This window comes from Hylobates moloch, unplaced genomic scaffold (genome assembly GCF_009828535.3).
Source record: "Hylobates moloch isolate HMO894 unplaced genomic scaffold, HMol_V3 SCAFFOLD_5, whole genome shotgun sequence".
Taxonomy (NCBI): domain Eukaryota; kingdom Metazoa; phylum Chordata; class Mammalia; order Primates; family Hylobatidae; genus Hylobates; species Hylobates moloch.
This window is the reverse complement of record NW_026652280.1, coordinates 95198969-95212878: the sequence shown is the minus strand read 5'-3', so window position 1 is coordinate 95212878 and position 13910 is coordinate 95198969. Positions and strand designations below refer to the sequence as shown.

The 13910-nt window shown below is 50.7% G+C and overlaps 1 protein-coding gene across 1 annotated transcript; it reads left to right on the top strand.

Annotated features, from left to right (window-relative positions):
- The first annotated feature begins 3685 nt into the window (after positions 1-3685).
- PEA15 (proliferation and apoptosis adaptor protein 15) lies at positions 3686-13739 on the top strand. Its single transcript, XM_032153999.2, has 4 exons — positions 3686-3861; positions 9882-10055; positions 11469-11624; positions 11781-13739. Exons 2-4 carry the CDS (start codon positions 9884-9886, stop codon positions 11843-11845), a joined length of 393 nt encoding a protein of 130 aa, XP_032009890.1. The 5' UTR covers positions 3686-3861; positions 9882-9883; the 3' UTR covers positions 11846-13739.
- The last annotated feature ends 171 nt before the right edge of the window (positions 13740-13910 follow it).

Here is a 13910-nt window from a genome sequence, read left to right as displayed (position 1 = left end):
GGGTGCCTTGCTAGGGATGAGCTGGGGGACTCTTATAGTGGGGGCTGGGGTTCCTCCAGGCAGCTTTCCCAGAGAAGCCTGGATTGTTTATCTGCTTCAAGTCAACAAGCCTTTTCTGAACACATGGTGTTTGTCCAGGGCCACTGTTAGGCTCTGGGAGAACAGAGAGTGCCAGGCCTGTCCCTGCTCTTGAGCTGATTAGCCTCACCGAGAAGTCAAGACAAGCATACTAAACAATCAAAGAAGAATACAAAGCAATATGTAATTAAGTGATTATGTGCTGCTCGATAGCACCCTCTCTGCAGCTCTTATTTGAACATCAAGACAGAGCTCCAATTATACTTCCGTGGTGAAGCCTTCCCAGAGGTGGCCCCTCCAGCGATGACCTCTTCTGAGTTCCTGCTGCACTTCCATTCCAGTACTCAGCACAGTGTATTATTGCTCTTCATTTACATGTCTGTCTTCCCCACTCAACTGTGAGCCCCTTGAAGGCAGGAACCCAAGCTTTTTCTTTGTGTCCACAGGGCCTGACACTCAAAAGTTGTCCCTAATAAATGTTTTTTAAAGGAAGAACAAAGGAAAGAACAGAATGGACTCAGAAGAGAGATCAGAGTGGGCTTGATGACTTCACAAAGGAAGTAAGCCTTTACTAGGCCTTAAATTGAAGAATGGGATTTGGTTGGAGACAAAGGAGCTGAGGAGGAGACATTTCAGTCAGTGGAAAATATCAAGTACTGGCAGGATATGTTTGTCATACTGGGGGCACAGAGACCAGAGAGACAAGAAGAGAAATTCAAGTTGTGGCCATGAAGTTGGGTAAGCATAATGGGGATGGGTTGTAGAGCTCTTTGAATTGAATCCTGCCAGCTGAGGGGGCAGGGCAAAATTTAATCTGGTAGTGATAAGCAGGATGGGGAGGGGACATGATGGAGATGCCAGAGGTAAGGAGCCCAACCCATAATCAGTGACTGTTATAATAATTGGAGTGATGTTGGGAGAACATGGAGCCAAGTGGTGGTCATGGGAATGGAGAGGAGATTTTTTTTTTTTTTTTTTTTTTTTGTTGAGACGGAGTCTCGCTCTGTAGCCCAGGCTGGAGTGCAGTGGCGCAATCTCGGCTCACTGCAAGCTCCACCTCCTGGGTTCACACCATTCTCCTGCCTCAGCCTCTCCGAGTAACTGGGACTACAGGCGCCCGCCACCACGCCCGGCTAATTTTTTTTTGTATTTTTTAGTAGAGACGGGGTTTCACCGTGGTCTCGATCTCCTGACCTCGTGATCCGCCCACCTCGGCCTCCCAAAGTGCTGGGATTACAAGCGTGAGCCACTGCGCCCGGCTGGAGAGGAGATATTGTATACAATGGGGATCTCCCAGACCTGGGCCTGCTGGAGGTCTTGGCAAGAAGGACCCACAGTCTTTCCAGAATAGGCCCAGGCTGGGGTAAGCAAAAAGGAGTTTAGGGGGTTGGGGATGGGAGGGCCAAATAGCTAAATAAGCCCATAAATAATAAACATATATATATATATATATATATATAGTTTTGTGATGATGCCCATAAATAATAAACATTTTATATATATATAATATATACAAACAGCTAAACAAGCCCATAAATAATAAACATTATATATATTTTTGATATTATGCCCATAAATAATAAACATTATATATATACATATATATATGTATTTTTTTTTTTTTTGAGATGGAATCTCACACTGTCGCCAGGCTGGAGTGCAGTGGTGAGATCTCGGCTCACTGCAACCTCCAACTCCCGGGTTCAAGAGATTCTCCTATCTCAGCCTCCCAGGTAACTGGGACTACAGGTGCCCACCACCACACTCAGCTAACTTTCTTGTATTTTTAGTAGAGACGGGGTTTCGCCATGTTGGTCAGGCTAGTCTTGAACTCCTGACCTCAGGTGATCCACCTGCCTCAGCCTCCCAAAGTGCTGGGATTACAGGCGTGAGCCACCACGCCAAGCCAACATTATATTTTTCATGGATCAGGTGTAAAGTTGTTGTTGAGAGACTTAGAGGATTTCTAAGTATGGAAAGATGAGACCTGAGATTAGATATATTTTCACTCTCCACAGACAAGTCCAGGAAGTGTTCCTAGAGAATGTGGCAGGGGTGTAGAAAGCAGAAACTATGTATTCATTCCAACTTGTAGCTATTTAATAAATGTTTAATAAGTAGTATGGGCACCAAGCTAGTATTACAATAATATTGTGGAGCTTACTGTCTAGCATAGGTCAGTGGAAGGCCCTGGTCTAAATAATAGCTCTTATTTTGTAATCACGCATCTGTGTCAGTCCCTAGAGACTTACTATTTCTGAATCTCAGAAGAACCCTCAGAAATAGACATTGGCACCCTGATCTGACCAGTGAAGACACTAAGGCTTTCAGGCATAACTTGCCCAAGGAATGGGTGGAACTAGCACGCAGCCCAAGGTCCCTGTGTCTTGTTGCCTCCAGACCTGAGCCTTTCACTTAGAAGCTACATGAGTCTCAAAGATGGGTCAAGGAAATAGGTTTTGTCCCTACAACACAGAGCAAACATGAGATATACAAAGGCAAATGATTAGGGTGTGACAGGGAATGCTGGGGAGAGGAAACAGCAGAGAAGTGCTATGAAACCCAGAGCAGCAGGAACTTGGGCCTCTTCTAGGAATGGTGTAGACCCAAGAAAGGAGGGGCTCATTTGAGGTTTCTGGGGGAGTCTCTGCCAGGTAGGAACTGAGGCGAGATGGGGTGATCCTGGAAGTGGCACAAACACTGAGGGGAATCCCCCAACTTGGGCCTGCTGGAGTTCCTGGCGGGAAGGACCTACCCAGGGTCAGACTTCTTTCCAGGGCCAAACCCTGCCCAGAGCCGAGGCAAGACCCCTTAGGCTATAGAGATGGGGGTGAAAACAGATGCTTCTCCAATTCTTCCTTTTCTCTTTTCAGTCTGGCTGAGAATCTGGGGGAGGAAAGTCCCTGGGGTAGAGGGGAAGTGAGAGCTGCCACATCGGGCCTGGGCAGAGGGGCAGAGCTAGGAGACGGAGCTAAGTGTGGCTTTGCAAGTTGTCTATATTTGCATGCTGAGCTCACTGCTGCTCTTTTTCTCCCCAGAAAATAAAATTACATCATGGTAGGGGGAAGGCAGGAGTGGGGTATGTTTGGGAAAGGTGAGAGGAACGCAAGAGGGCCTGCAGGCATCATCCTGGAAAGAGAAGATCCAGGGCTCCTCAAGTCCCCATGTGGTCCCAACCCCTCACTCCCAATGTGGATAAGTCTGATCAGTCATTTACCACTGCGCCCCTGAGCCTTAAGGCAAGGCAAGAAGTTTTTACAAATATTAAAGCCAGCAGCTAAGAGAATCCAGCCTCCAAAGGCTTTTCAAACCCCTAAACCAAACCTACTCTGTGCCTCCCGGGGGTCCTAGGCACCGTGGTCATCCAAAGGTCAAAAGGCGAGGAGGGTGCCCTACTGGGTAAGAATTAAATATGAGAATTGTTTCGCAGTTCAGGGGGAAGAGACCGTCTCCGCTCCAGCCCTCGGCCCAATTCTGTACCCCACCCTAGGAGTCTTCCAGAACCCCAGCCCCTCGGTCCCCCGCCCCCTCCTGCCTTTCCATCCCTCCCCCTCCTCCCGCCATTCCCCGCCCCCCGCCCCTCCCCGGCTCTGACATCACCGGCCAGCCGGGTGGAGTGAGCGGCACTGGGCTCGGGCTCCGGCTCCGCGGGCGGAAGAGGCGGCGGCGGCGGCAGAAGCGGCGGCGGCGGCGGCGGCGGGAGCCGAGGAGGAGGTTCCGGACGCTGCTTAGGAACCGGGGACTCAGGAGTGCCCGCGCCCTGAGCGCTCAGCTCCAGAGGCGGTGAGAGGGGCGGAGAGGAGACTTGTCGCGGGGAAGGGGCAGATTTGGGGATCTAGGCTTGGAGGGGCAGCGATCTGGGACACCGGGGGCCAGACGGGGAGTGTGGGGACCCCGGACGAGTCCACTTTGTGTCAGGCCCCACGAGGTCCGTCCCTCGGTCGGTGCGTCCCGAGCGCCGAGCGTGTGCTGGAGGCGGCGTGGCTCCGGCCAGCCCATTCTACGCTGAACGGCAGTTTGGGAGTCGGACCGGGGCCTGTGGATTAGGATGCAGCCTGCTTCCCGCCCAGCCGGCTCGGCCAGGCCAGTGCCCGCCCCTCCCTCCCTGCTCAGGCTTCGGACTCGCCTCCGCTGGCGGTCTCCCGGCCCAGCCCTGTCTCGGTTCCGCGGGCGGCTGGTACCATGTGCCCTCACCCCCTGCCCACTGCACCTGGGGAAGAGGTGGGCTTAGCGGAAAGCTTGTCCAGAGGGAAGGAGCTGGGGGTGTAGAGAAGTGATGTATGTAACGTAAAAACCCTTATTAATTTCATATAATCCGTGTCAAAACTGACAGGGAAACACGCAAACCTATAAGGCACGCCAGCACACACAGTGACACACACCCATGTGACTTATACACATAGTCTAGCACACTCCAAATCACAAACGTCCCTGCACTACGCATCCGGCCGCCCACCACACCCCCACTCTGTGGGGTGGGGCATCCCATGAGGAGTCTTCTGAACTGCGGGCTCCAAGTCATCAGTCCGACAGGACAGCTGAGTGGACAGAAAGGGCCACTGTCCCCAAATCCATCCTGATTTTCTGGCAGCTTTCCCCAGCCCCATGGCTTCAGATTGTTCCTCTTTAAAACTGGGGAAAGATGGGAGAAAATCTTGGTCTCATTCCTCTAAAACAAGGAGACAGGATTTTGCAGACTAATGAGGGTAGGGGCTTCTGGTGGCCTCTCTTCCTGGGTCCAGTTAGGGCTTAGGGTGCTGGGAGTGGCTAGTTTCTGGGTAAGAGTGGCCAAGGGATGGAGGAGGAGGGGGTGGAAGAAACGGAGAGGAAAAAGAATGGGTATGAGTCAGCCAAGAATGGAACCCAAGTCAGAGAGAGAATGAGAGGAATGTGTGTGAGAAGCAGACAGACATCTCCAGAGAGGTCCAGATAGTCAGGGAACAAGGGAGAGGAAGGAAGTGAGAGAAAGAGATGGTCAGAGAAGTGCGAAGAGTGTTTGAGAGTGCACTAAACAAATTAGGGAGGATGAAGGTTGGGGGAGACCACTGGGAGTTAGGGAAAGCGGTATGTGTGTCTGGGCCCCAGGCTGTCAGAGCGATTAGCTTTAATTGCTCTTCCCTTTGTGGTTAAATACTCCATTGGGGAAATTGCCAGTGATGCCCTAGGCTGCAGGCTTCCCTGGTTGCCTACTTCCTCAATTCCGTGCCCATCATGTGTGGATGTATTATCATGCATGAAGAGGGTCACAGAATCACAGAGCACCTCACTCTGTCACACAGATCCTCACGCACAATGTCATGATGGATATCTTCACCAGCTGGTAGGCAGCCAACCACTGAATCTCCGAGCCACTCCCACCAAACTTACTCTGTCTTTTGTAGCAGGGATGCTCACCCCTTCCTAATTGCAGCTCTGAGTTTTCAGATGGGGACACTGAAGCACAGATCTCAGGAGTCCTAAGTATTCATGGCTACCACTAAGTTGGATAGGTGAGTAGGAAATGCTAGAAGGGGTGAAAGCCTATAGAAAGGAGGAAAAGAGAGCCTGAAAGATGAAGTAGAAAGGAAATGGATGACAAAAGAGTGAGAGATGGAGAGAGACGGAAATAGAAGCAGGGAGTGCCACACCAGAAGAGTGGAGACAGAGATGGGCTGGGGAGAGTCCTAGGCCTGATTCCCCTCCTTGCTGTCAGCCAGCCCTCCTCTGCTCTGCCTGATCCAGTGCCAGCTATCTCCTAATGCCCCATCTTGGGTCTGGCTCTTCTCTAGACCAAGGGCTGAAGGCTAATCCTTGTCCCCACGCCCAAAGATAATCCATTTTGCTTCTTGGACTGAAGTGAACATTTTGGGGTCCAGATGTCCTGCCTCTCGTCACTTCCAGGCTGACCCTGGAGCCTCAGAACCCTCAATTTCCTTGTTACAGGAATAAAGACAACCCCCTCCTCCCCTGCAAAGCTGGATAAAAAGCTTAAAGAAGAAATCAATTGAGAATGATATTAAAGGAAATAAACTACAGGACTGCTTGAATTTGGGGCCCAGATATAATTTAAAATAGGAAAGCTGGAACCCTACTCTCTCCCTTCCAACCCCTCTGCCTCTCCGTGATTACTTGCAACTTCAGGCAGAAGACTGACAGACTTGAGTGCCTGAGAGTCCCCTCCTGCCCAATACAGGGACCTCTAGGTCCTTGCAGCTGTGTGGGATGGCCCCTCCCCTCAGGCTTAGGCAGCTGCAACAGATGTGGAAGAGGGACGGGCAGCAACTCTTAATCTTCAGGCTTCCTTCTCGAACTTACAGAGGATTTGGAACCAAACGTTAGAGAGAAGGGATAATCTACCACGACTTAATGTCAAAATGCACAGAAATTCTTTTGGTGCTGCCACCTCCACAGGTGGTTATCCCAATTGCCAGGCTTCTCAAAGCACTCCCAGGGCCTGGCTCCTCTTACCCCAGTGCCCATGGAGCTTCCACCTGTCCCACCTACAAGGTCAGTATATAATGGTCCTTACCTCCTGCCCCTCTTCCCCAGCATCTTCAGTTGGTTTGACCTTTGTCGGAGCTGTGTCCAGGGCCAGTTTGGAAGGAGAGGGAGGCAGGAAGGAAGGAAGGTGTGAGGAAGCGGTGAGCCTAGCACAGAAAGCTGGGAGGGAAGAGGACTGATTTCCTGGCAGCCAGGGCTCCGGTTCCTGATTCCTGCCCTGGTATCCTGTCCCAAGAATGGCCTCCGCCCAGACTGCGTGGTGATCCCTGAGCAGCTCTCTGCACTGCTCCAGCGATCAGGAGGATTTTTCAGAGCCCAGACAGCAGATTTCTCCACGGGCCCTAAGGAAATCTGAATCTCTGGTGAGGAAAGTGACATGGAGGATGAAGGAAACAAGCTCTGCCAAGCCCCACCATGGCCAGGCCAGACCAGCCCAGGTACAACAGTTGATCAGTGAGAATTGAGAGCAGTTCCCCTAAACAACACTCCCTTTGCTGCTTCTGCCATACTAAGGCCTAGGCAAATGGATCTCTCCAAGAAGGGAGGCAACGGGGCTGCCTTTCATTGTACCCTCAGGGGGCCTTATTCCTATCCTTTCTGTCCCTTCTTACTCACCATTCCCCACACCCCTCCCATCTAGTGGTGTCGTCCTAACGACTGGGGCGTGGGGGCACCCAGAACTGAGGTTGCTATAGTAACAGATGAGCTGAGGCTACAGCCTTCTATAGTTGTGGACTGTATGCTCTCCTCCCCCTCGCCCCCCATGCCTCATTTGCAGCCTTAGTCTCTTTCTGTCTCCCAACTCCCGCTCTCTTCCTCCATTCTGTAGGCTCCCCTCACCCCTCTGGATGTGAGCCTGTGGTTATATGCCTTCTTACACATGCTCTTGGCTGGTTTAGACACATATAAACACACGACAGATACTCACAGCCAGTGCACCCACAGCCATATATCCAGTGCTGGCACATACACCTCCATTACCAGAACATCCAAACACACCCACAGATACCCAGCCACTGCCTCCTCCAGAGCTGTGTCCACAACCTGGGGATTAGCATCCATAAGATCCGAGCACACACACATTTCTCCTCTGCCACCTTAACATTCCTACCCCCATCTCTCTTAGGGGCCTCCTTGTATCTTTCACTCTCTTAGAAAGCTCCTACCCATTGCCCCCAAGTCTTTGTGGGTGAGTGTGTTACACACATTAATCTCTTCCCGCCTACCTCCTCTGTAGATCTGTTTTAGATTCAAAGCCCTAAATCTGAACTCCTCCCGACACACACACACACACACACACACACACACACACGCACACACACACAGATGCACTCTTTCCTCCCGCAGGATCTGTAATATTTACAAACTCTCCTTCCGTATGAAAGCAGGCAAGTATAACCCCCAATCCTGCCCCCTTTTCCAGATGAAGGCTTGGCCCCAGAGTTTCCTTCATTGGGGCAGGGTCTTCTTGTCTCCTGCTGCGCTTTCCCTTACAGTTGTACTCATGCCCCCCCACCCATTCTTATCTCCATCTCTAGTCCCCTCCCCATCATCCCTCTCACCCCGTATCCCCCTCCTTCTGTCCTTGGATTATCAGTGAAGTGAGGGGGGTTGGGCTCCAGAGCTTGCTGCTGTGACCTAGATTTCAAGGCAGAGACAGTTCCTGGTGCTGACAGTCAGAGAGCATTGTTCCTGGCCCGGCCTGGCAGGGCCACTGCTGGGCCCTTCTGTCTGGTTGCACCTGGGTGTGCAACTGAGCATGCCTATGACTGCCTGTTTCTTGCGGGGGTCATGGTAGCCCTGCTGTCTGGCTCATTGTCTGCCTGTGTCACGGTGCCTGCCACCAAGGGAGGCTTGTTTATTCTGGTCCAAGTAGGGGGCTGGGAATGGGGACTTCTGGGTCTGCATCTCTTATTTTGTGACCACCATGCCAATCTCAGTTCCCCTGCAGTAGAGCGAGAAGGAAGGAAAATGTGTGTCAACCAAGCCCCTTTGATCTGCCACATTCCCAGCCTAATGCTGGGGTGATTTGTGAGCAGCCTCAGTCAGGGACAAGGTCATCTTGCTGCTTGCCCACTCCTTGGTCTAGTCGCATACAGTGTTTATGATACAATTTACTTTTTAAAACATGCTTTACTTTTCTGACTAAAAGGAAATAGATACTCATTGTGGAAATAAGTTCCATTTTTGAGCTCACCACTAGTGTCACATTTTATCAAATCCAGAAAGTTCATTCAAACGTCTGACCTTCTTTCTTCTGTCTTAGCCACAGTTCTTATCTTAGTGGAAGGAAGGCCTTGAATGTTCTCTACTTCTCACCTAAGGATCACGAAAGAGGGATGGGGTGAAGGCCTAGGTGAGATCTGGCCTTGCTGATCTCATCAGACCAAGCTGAAGGTAGTGCCAGTAGGATGTTGATAGGAGAAGGGAGGGCAGTCCCCTTTTGCCATTCTCCCAAAGCCGCATCTAAAGTCCCCTCCCCCCACCATCCAGCCAGCCTGGGAACTGGGCAGGGGGCCAGAGCCAGTCGCTTGGTATTCTTGGGCACGGGGGGTTGCAGGCACAGCACAAAGGGTAGGAGAGAGAGCTGAGTGGGGGCCTGGTAACCATCAAGGGAGAAAATGGGCTCCACAAAGGTGGGGGTGGTCCATTGCCTCCCCCACCTCAAACCCTAATGACTGAATACAAGGCTAGCATGGAAGGGCCAAGGAACCATCAGACCAAGCAACTAGGCATCCATCCAAAATGAGTCATTAGTGGGGTGGTGGGGAGTTGAAGTGAGGGACCCCTTTGCCTCTGAGGCAGAATGGGGAAGCTAGAACACATGAGCTCCTACCAAACCCTCCAGCTCCTTCTCAGCTTCTCACTGCCACAGCAAGCCTCGCCCTGGTTGTTTTGGAGTTTTTTTTCCCTGACATGGGGAGGGGTTGGAAGTGGGTGGGGCGATTCTGGCGGGGGGCTGGGGGACTTGGAGAGAGCGGGTGAGAAAGTCGGGAGCAGGTTGCTATGGTAACCGCCTCCTCAGTCAGGGGAACTGTTGCCAGGGTTACTGTTAGAGGGGGAAAACAGAAGAAAAAGATGGTGGGGGGAAGGAGGTATGACTTGTCACTCTAGGCTCCAGCCTGGCTCCTAGCTTCCCGTCTACCCTGACCGCCTCCCCTAGGTCTTCCTTTTCTCCCTCCAGCCCTAGCCACCTCCAGCCTCCATGTTCCAGGCACATGCCTGGTAGGGCAGAGTGGGGAGTAGAAGGGTAGTACCAGTGAGTAAACTAGACTCCATATCTTAAGCTCAACTCCTGTCCCTTTGTCACCTCCCAACCCCAGTCATGGCTGAGTACGGGACCCTCCTGCAAGACCTGACCAACAACATCACCCTTGAAGATCTAGAACAGCTCAAGTCGGCCTGCAAGGAAGACATCCCCAGCGAAAAGAGTGAGGAGATCACTACTGGCAGTGCCTGGTTTAGCTTCCTGGAGAGCCACAACAAGCTGGACAAAGGTGGGGGAGGGGAGCACAGGGGTCCTGTCATCAGTCATTCAGGCTCAGTTCATTCAGCAAATAGAGATGAGCTCAAAGCTTTTACGTCCACAATGTGTACCCCTCTCTAGCAAGGCAGAAGAAAGGTGCTCTAAGAGTATGGGGGCCTTAGACATTTTTCATTGTGCCCCTCATCAGTAAAAAACGTTATTCAGATACTCCTGTGCTATTATCACATATACAACAGAACATAAAAACAATCTAAAAATAGTAAAATTTTAAGTGGCAAAAATTGGGAAGAATTCTAGACAATAAAAATGGAAGAATACCTGAATGAGGGGAGAACTCGAAGTGTAATCTAATCTGGTAAATAGTAATAATTTTAAAAAAATAAAAGTGCTTTGTTAAGCACTTTTTAAAAACTGGTAAAATTTAAAACTACAAGTTCTATCATTTTCTTATCCGCTTTGAGAGACTACCGCTTGGGGAGTGGGATCTATGGATTAGAGTAATCCCACACAGCTGGAGGCTTTGGGGAAGAATTGGTGTTTAAGATGGCCCTGAAAGGTGAGTGGGATTTCTGAGGCAAGATCCAAAGGAGGGAAGGCCAGGCAGAGGAACACTGTCACAGAGTATCTAGTGTGTTTGGAAATGCAAGCAGTCCTGCCTGGCTTGACTAGGATGTAGGGTGTTTAGAAATGGCTGGGAAGGTAAGGTAAGACTGTGTTGTAGAGAGCCTAGGTATTGGATAGGTGAGGTGAGTGAACTCAGGGCCCTTCAGATATACTATTCTGACTGCTGTGTGGCTGGCAGGGAGAAAGCATAAAGGAGGATGTGTTACAGTTAGACCATGGCAACAGTCAGAGGGGAGGAGCCAAGGAAGAAGGTCTAAGGGCATCTATATTCTCCTGGAATTGGCCAAGCCATGGACATCATCCTTCTGGTGGTGTCCATACCTTCTCTCATTTAGAATAACCTTTCTCACCAGGCCCAGCATATCTCCTGGGTTGCCTAGAGATTCCACCCTGCTGGTCCTACATGTGCTGTCAGCAAATTCTGATACTTACTTGGATGGAAAGTGGAAAAGGATGGGGGTGGGGGTGGGGGTGGGGTATCTGGAAGTCAAGTTGATTTTTCTTTTGTCCCCTCCCCACAACATATGGGAGCTAGTATCTAAGCTAAACCCCTCATTCTAACCACAATCTAGAAACTTCACTGACCAACTATCTGCCCTTCCTGCGAACAGTCCTCTGTATTGTTATTTGGGTGCCTTAGCTTTCTTCTCCTGGATTAGTAGCCCCTCTTCCTCAAGTGTTGTACCCTCCCATAACCAATGTCAGCAACTCAGCTTTGGTTCCAGGTCACTAGTCTGGTGGAGTAGGGGAAGCTGACCTCTACAGCCTAGCTCTGACCCTATCTCCTGCCTTCCTCCAGACAACCTCTCCTACATTGAGCACATCTTTGAGATCTCCCGCCGTCCTGACCTACTCACTATGGTGGTTGACTACAGAACCCGTGTGCTGAAGATCTCTGAGGAGGATGAGCTGGACACCAAGCTAACCCGTATCCCCAGTGCCAAGAAGTACAAAGGTAAGCGGCCACTCCTTTAACTAGTAGCACCTCTGCCTCATCCCGTTGACTATCCTTGGAGTACTTGAGTTTTGGGAGAGTGGAGGCAGATGCCCAATGGGCCTGCCTGGCATCTCTCACACTGCTGTCCCTGGACACATCCCTTTTTGCCCCCAGACATTATCCGGCAGCCCTCTGAGGAAGAGATCATCAAATTGGCTCCCCCACCGAAGAAGGCCTGAGCAAGGGGGAGGAAGAAGAGGAAGGTTGGACCTTCATCAGACCACTCCCTTCCCCCATCCTCCAGGGGAGGGGGCAAGGGCAACCCACCATCTACCCACTTACTAACCTGGTCCTAACCCCCTTACTGTGCGCGTGTGTGTGCGTGTGCGCACGCTCTGGCTGTTTGTCTATATGTCTAGCTCATCTAGTTCCTCTTCCTAAGGGGATGGGGGTCAGGGGCTAGAGGAGGGGGCTGAGTTTCTCCACTTTAGGAGGAGGTGGGGGCTATTTCTATGCAAATAGAAATCAGCACATTCCTCCTACTTCCCTTTCCTCCACTCTCCCCCCATATCTTTAAAGTGTGGAAGCAGAAAGGACCTGCATTTTCCTACACTGAGGAGCTGACAATAGGGGTAAGGTATGGGAGAGGTAGGTGGATCCAGGGAAAAGCAGTGGGGAGGGAAGGCAAAGAGACCACTCAACCCCCACCTGGAAGGGGCAAAGAAAAGCCAGAGTTCCATGTTTGGACTCCTGTGCTGGACTAGCTGTTTCCTGAGTACCAGCAGGTCCCTTTTTGCCTCTCTTGGGCCTAGCATAGGTATGAGCCAGGGATCCTTTCCTGGTCCCTAAGATCAAACCCCATGGAGCAGCCAGCATTAGATGCCCCCACCCACCTGTACTCTGGAGAGACTGTGGTGGGAACATGTACCACTGAGCCTGAGATGGGGATGAGGGCAGAGAGAGGGGAGCCCCCTCTTCCACTCAGTTGTTCCTACTCAGACTGTTGCACTCTAAACCTAGGGAGGTTGAAGAATGAGACCCTTAGGTTTTAACACGAATCCTGATCCCACCATCTATAGGGTCCCAACTTGGTTATTGTAGGCAACCTTCCCTCTCTCCTTGGTGAAGAACATCCCAAGCCAGAAAGAAGTTAACTACAGTGTTTTCCTTTGCACCGATCCCCAGCCCAATTCAATTCAGGAAGGGACTTAGGAAACCCTTCTTTACTAGATATCCTAGCCCCCTGGGCTTGTGAACACCTCCTAGCCACATCACTACAGTACAGTGAGTGACCCCAGCCTCCTGCCTACCCCAAGATGCCCCTTCCCCACCCTGACCGTGCTAACTGTGTGTACATATATATTCTACATATATGTATATTAAAACTGCACTGCCATGTTTGCCCTTTTTTGTGGTGTCTAGCATTAACTTATTGTCTAGGCCAGAGCGGGGGTGGGAGGGGAATGCCACAGTGAAGGGAGTGGCAGAATCAAATTGCTACATAGTCCAAACAAAAAAGAAAGCTTTTTCAAAAAACATTAAATTCACATGCAATCTCAGAGACTATTTAGAGAAAGTTCAAGTTAGGAGCTTTTAGGATGTGGGAGTAAAACTTTAATGGGAGGGGAGGGCTGGCTGCTGGAAGAAGGAAGAAGCCAGACTGGTTAGACAGTACTCTTAACTCCTAGCCCAGCCTAGCATGCCCTGCCACTCTGGCCACTGCTGCAGACACCTGCCTTAACACACACACCTCTAGGATTCCACAGTTTTGCCTTAAAGGACCTTCCCAAGTCTCCCTTTCCCTGTCTGGCTTCTCCCTTAAGAAGAGAGAGATACTTGTAGAATTGGGTCGGGGGAATGAGCATGAACTGTCCTTCCATTTGGGATATGTTACATTAGAGTGAGAGAGAGAATAAGGAGCCTTTCTTATGGAAGAAATGGGAGAAGAGAGACAGGGTTCTTTTCAGCAGAGTCTAGTAGTTTCTCTGTAAGGCAAAATAATCTAAAAAGACTAATCTGCCCACCCACTCCTTATATTGCTGTGAGATTGCCCCTATCTTGTGCTCTTCTGTCTGCAGTGTGCACGGCCTTGTTCTAACCCGGAATAAAGGTGATTGATTGTATTGCAACTAACTGATTTTAAAATTTCTGTGAGTGACCAGGATTTTGCAGCCTTTGAATCACTGGGAAGGGAGGGGCAACAATATTTATGCCCCAGAACAAGGGCTGGGAAAATACCCCAAGTGTATACCCTCACCCCACCCAATCTCCTAAGTATCACCGAGCTAAATGGAGTGTATCCTA

What these genes read in the sequence shown, in the direction of transcription:
- PEA15 (XM_032153999.2), top strand. Translation starts at nt 9,884, where the DNA reads ATGGCTGAGTACGGGACCCTCCTGCAAGACCTGACCAACAACATCACC. An exon ending in CCACAACAAGCTGGACAAAG is followed by an intron (nt 10,056 to 11,468) that starts GTGGGGGAGGGG and finishes GCCTTCCTCCAG; the next exon opens with ACAACCTCTCCTACATTGAG. An exon ending in CAGTGCCAAGAAGTACAAAG is followed by an intron (nt 11,625 to 11,780) that starts GTAAGCGGCCAC and finishes TTTTGCCCCCAG; the next exon opens with ACATTATCCGGCAGCCCTCT.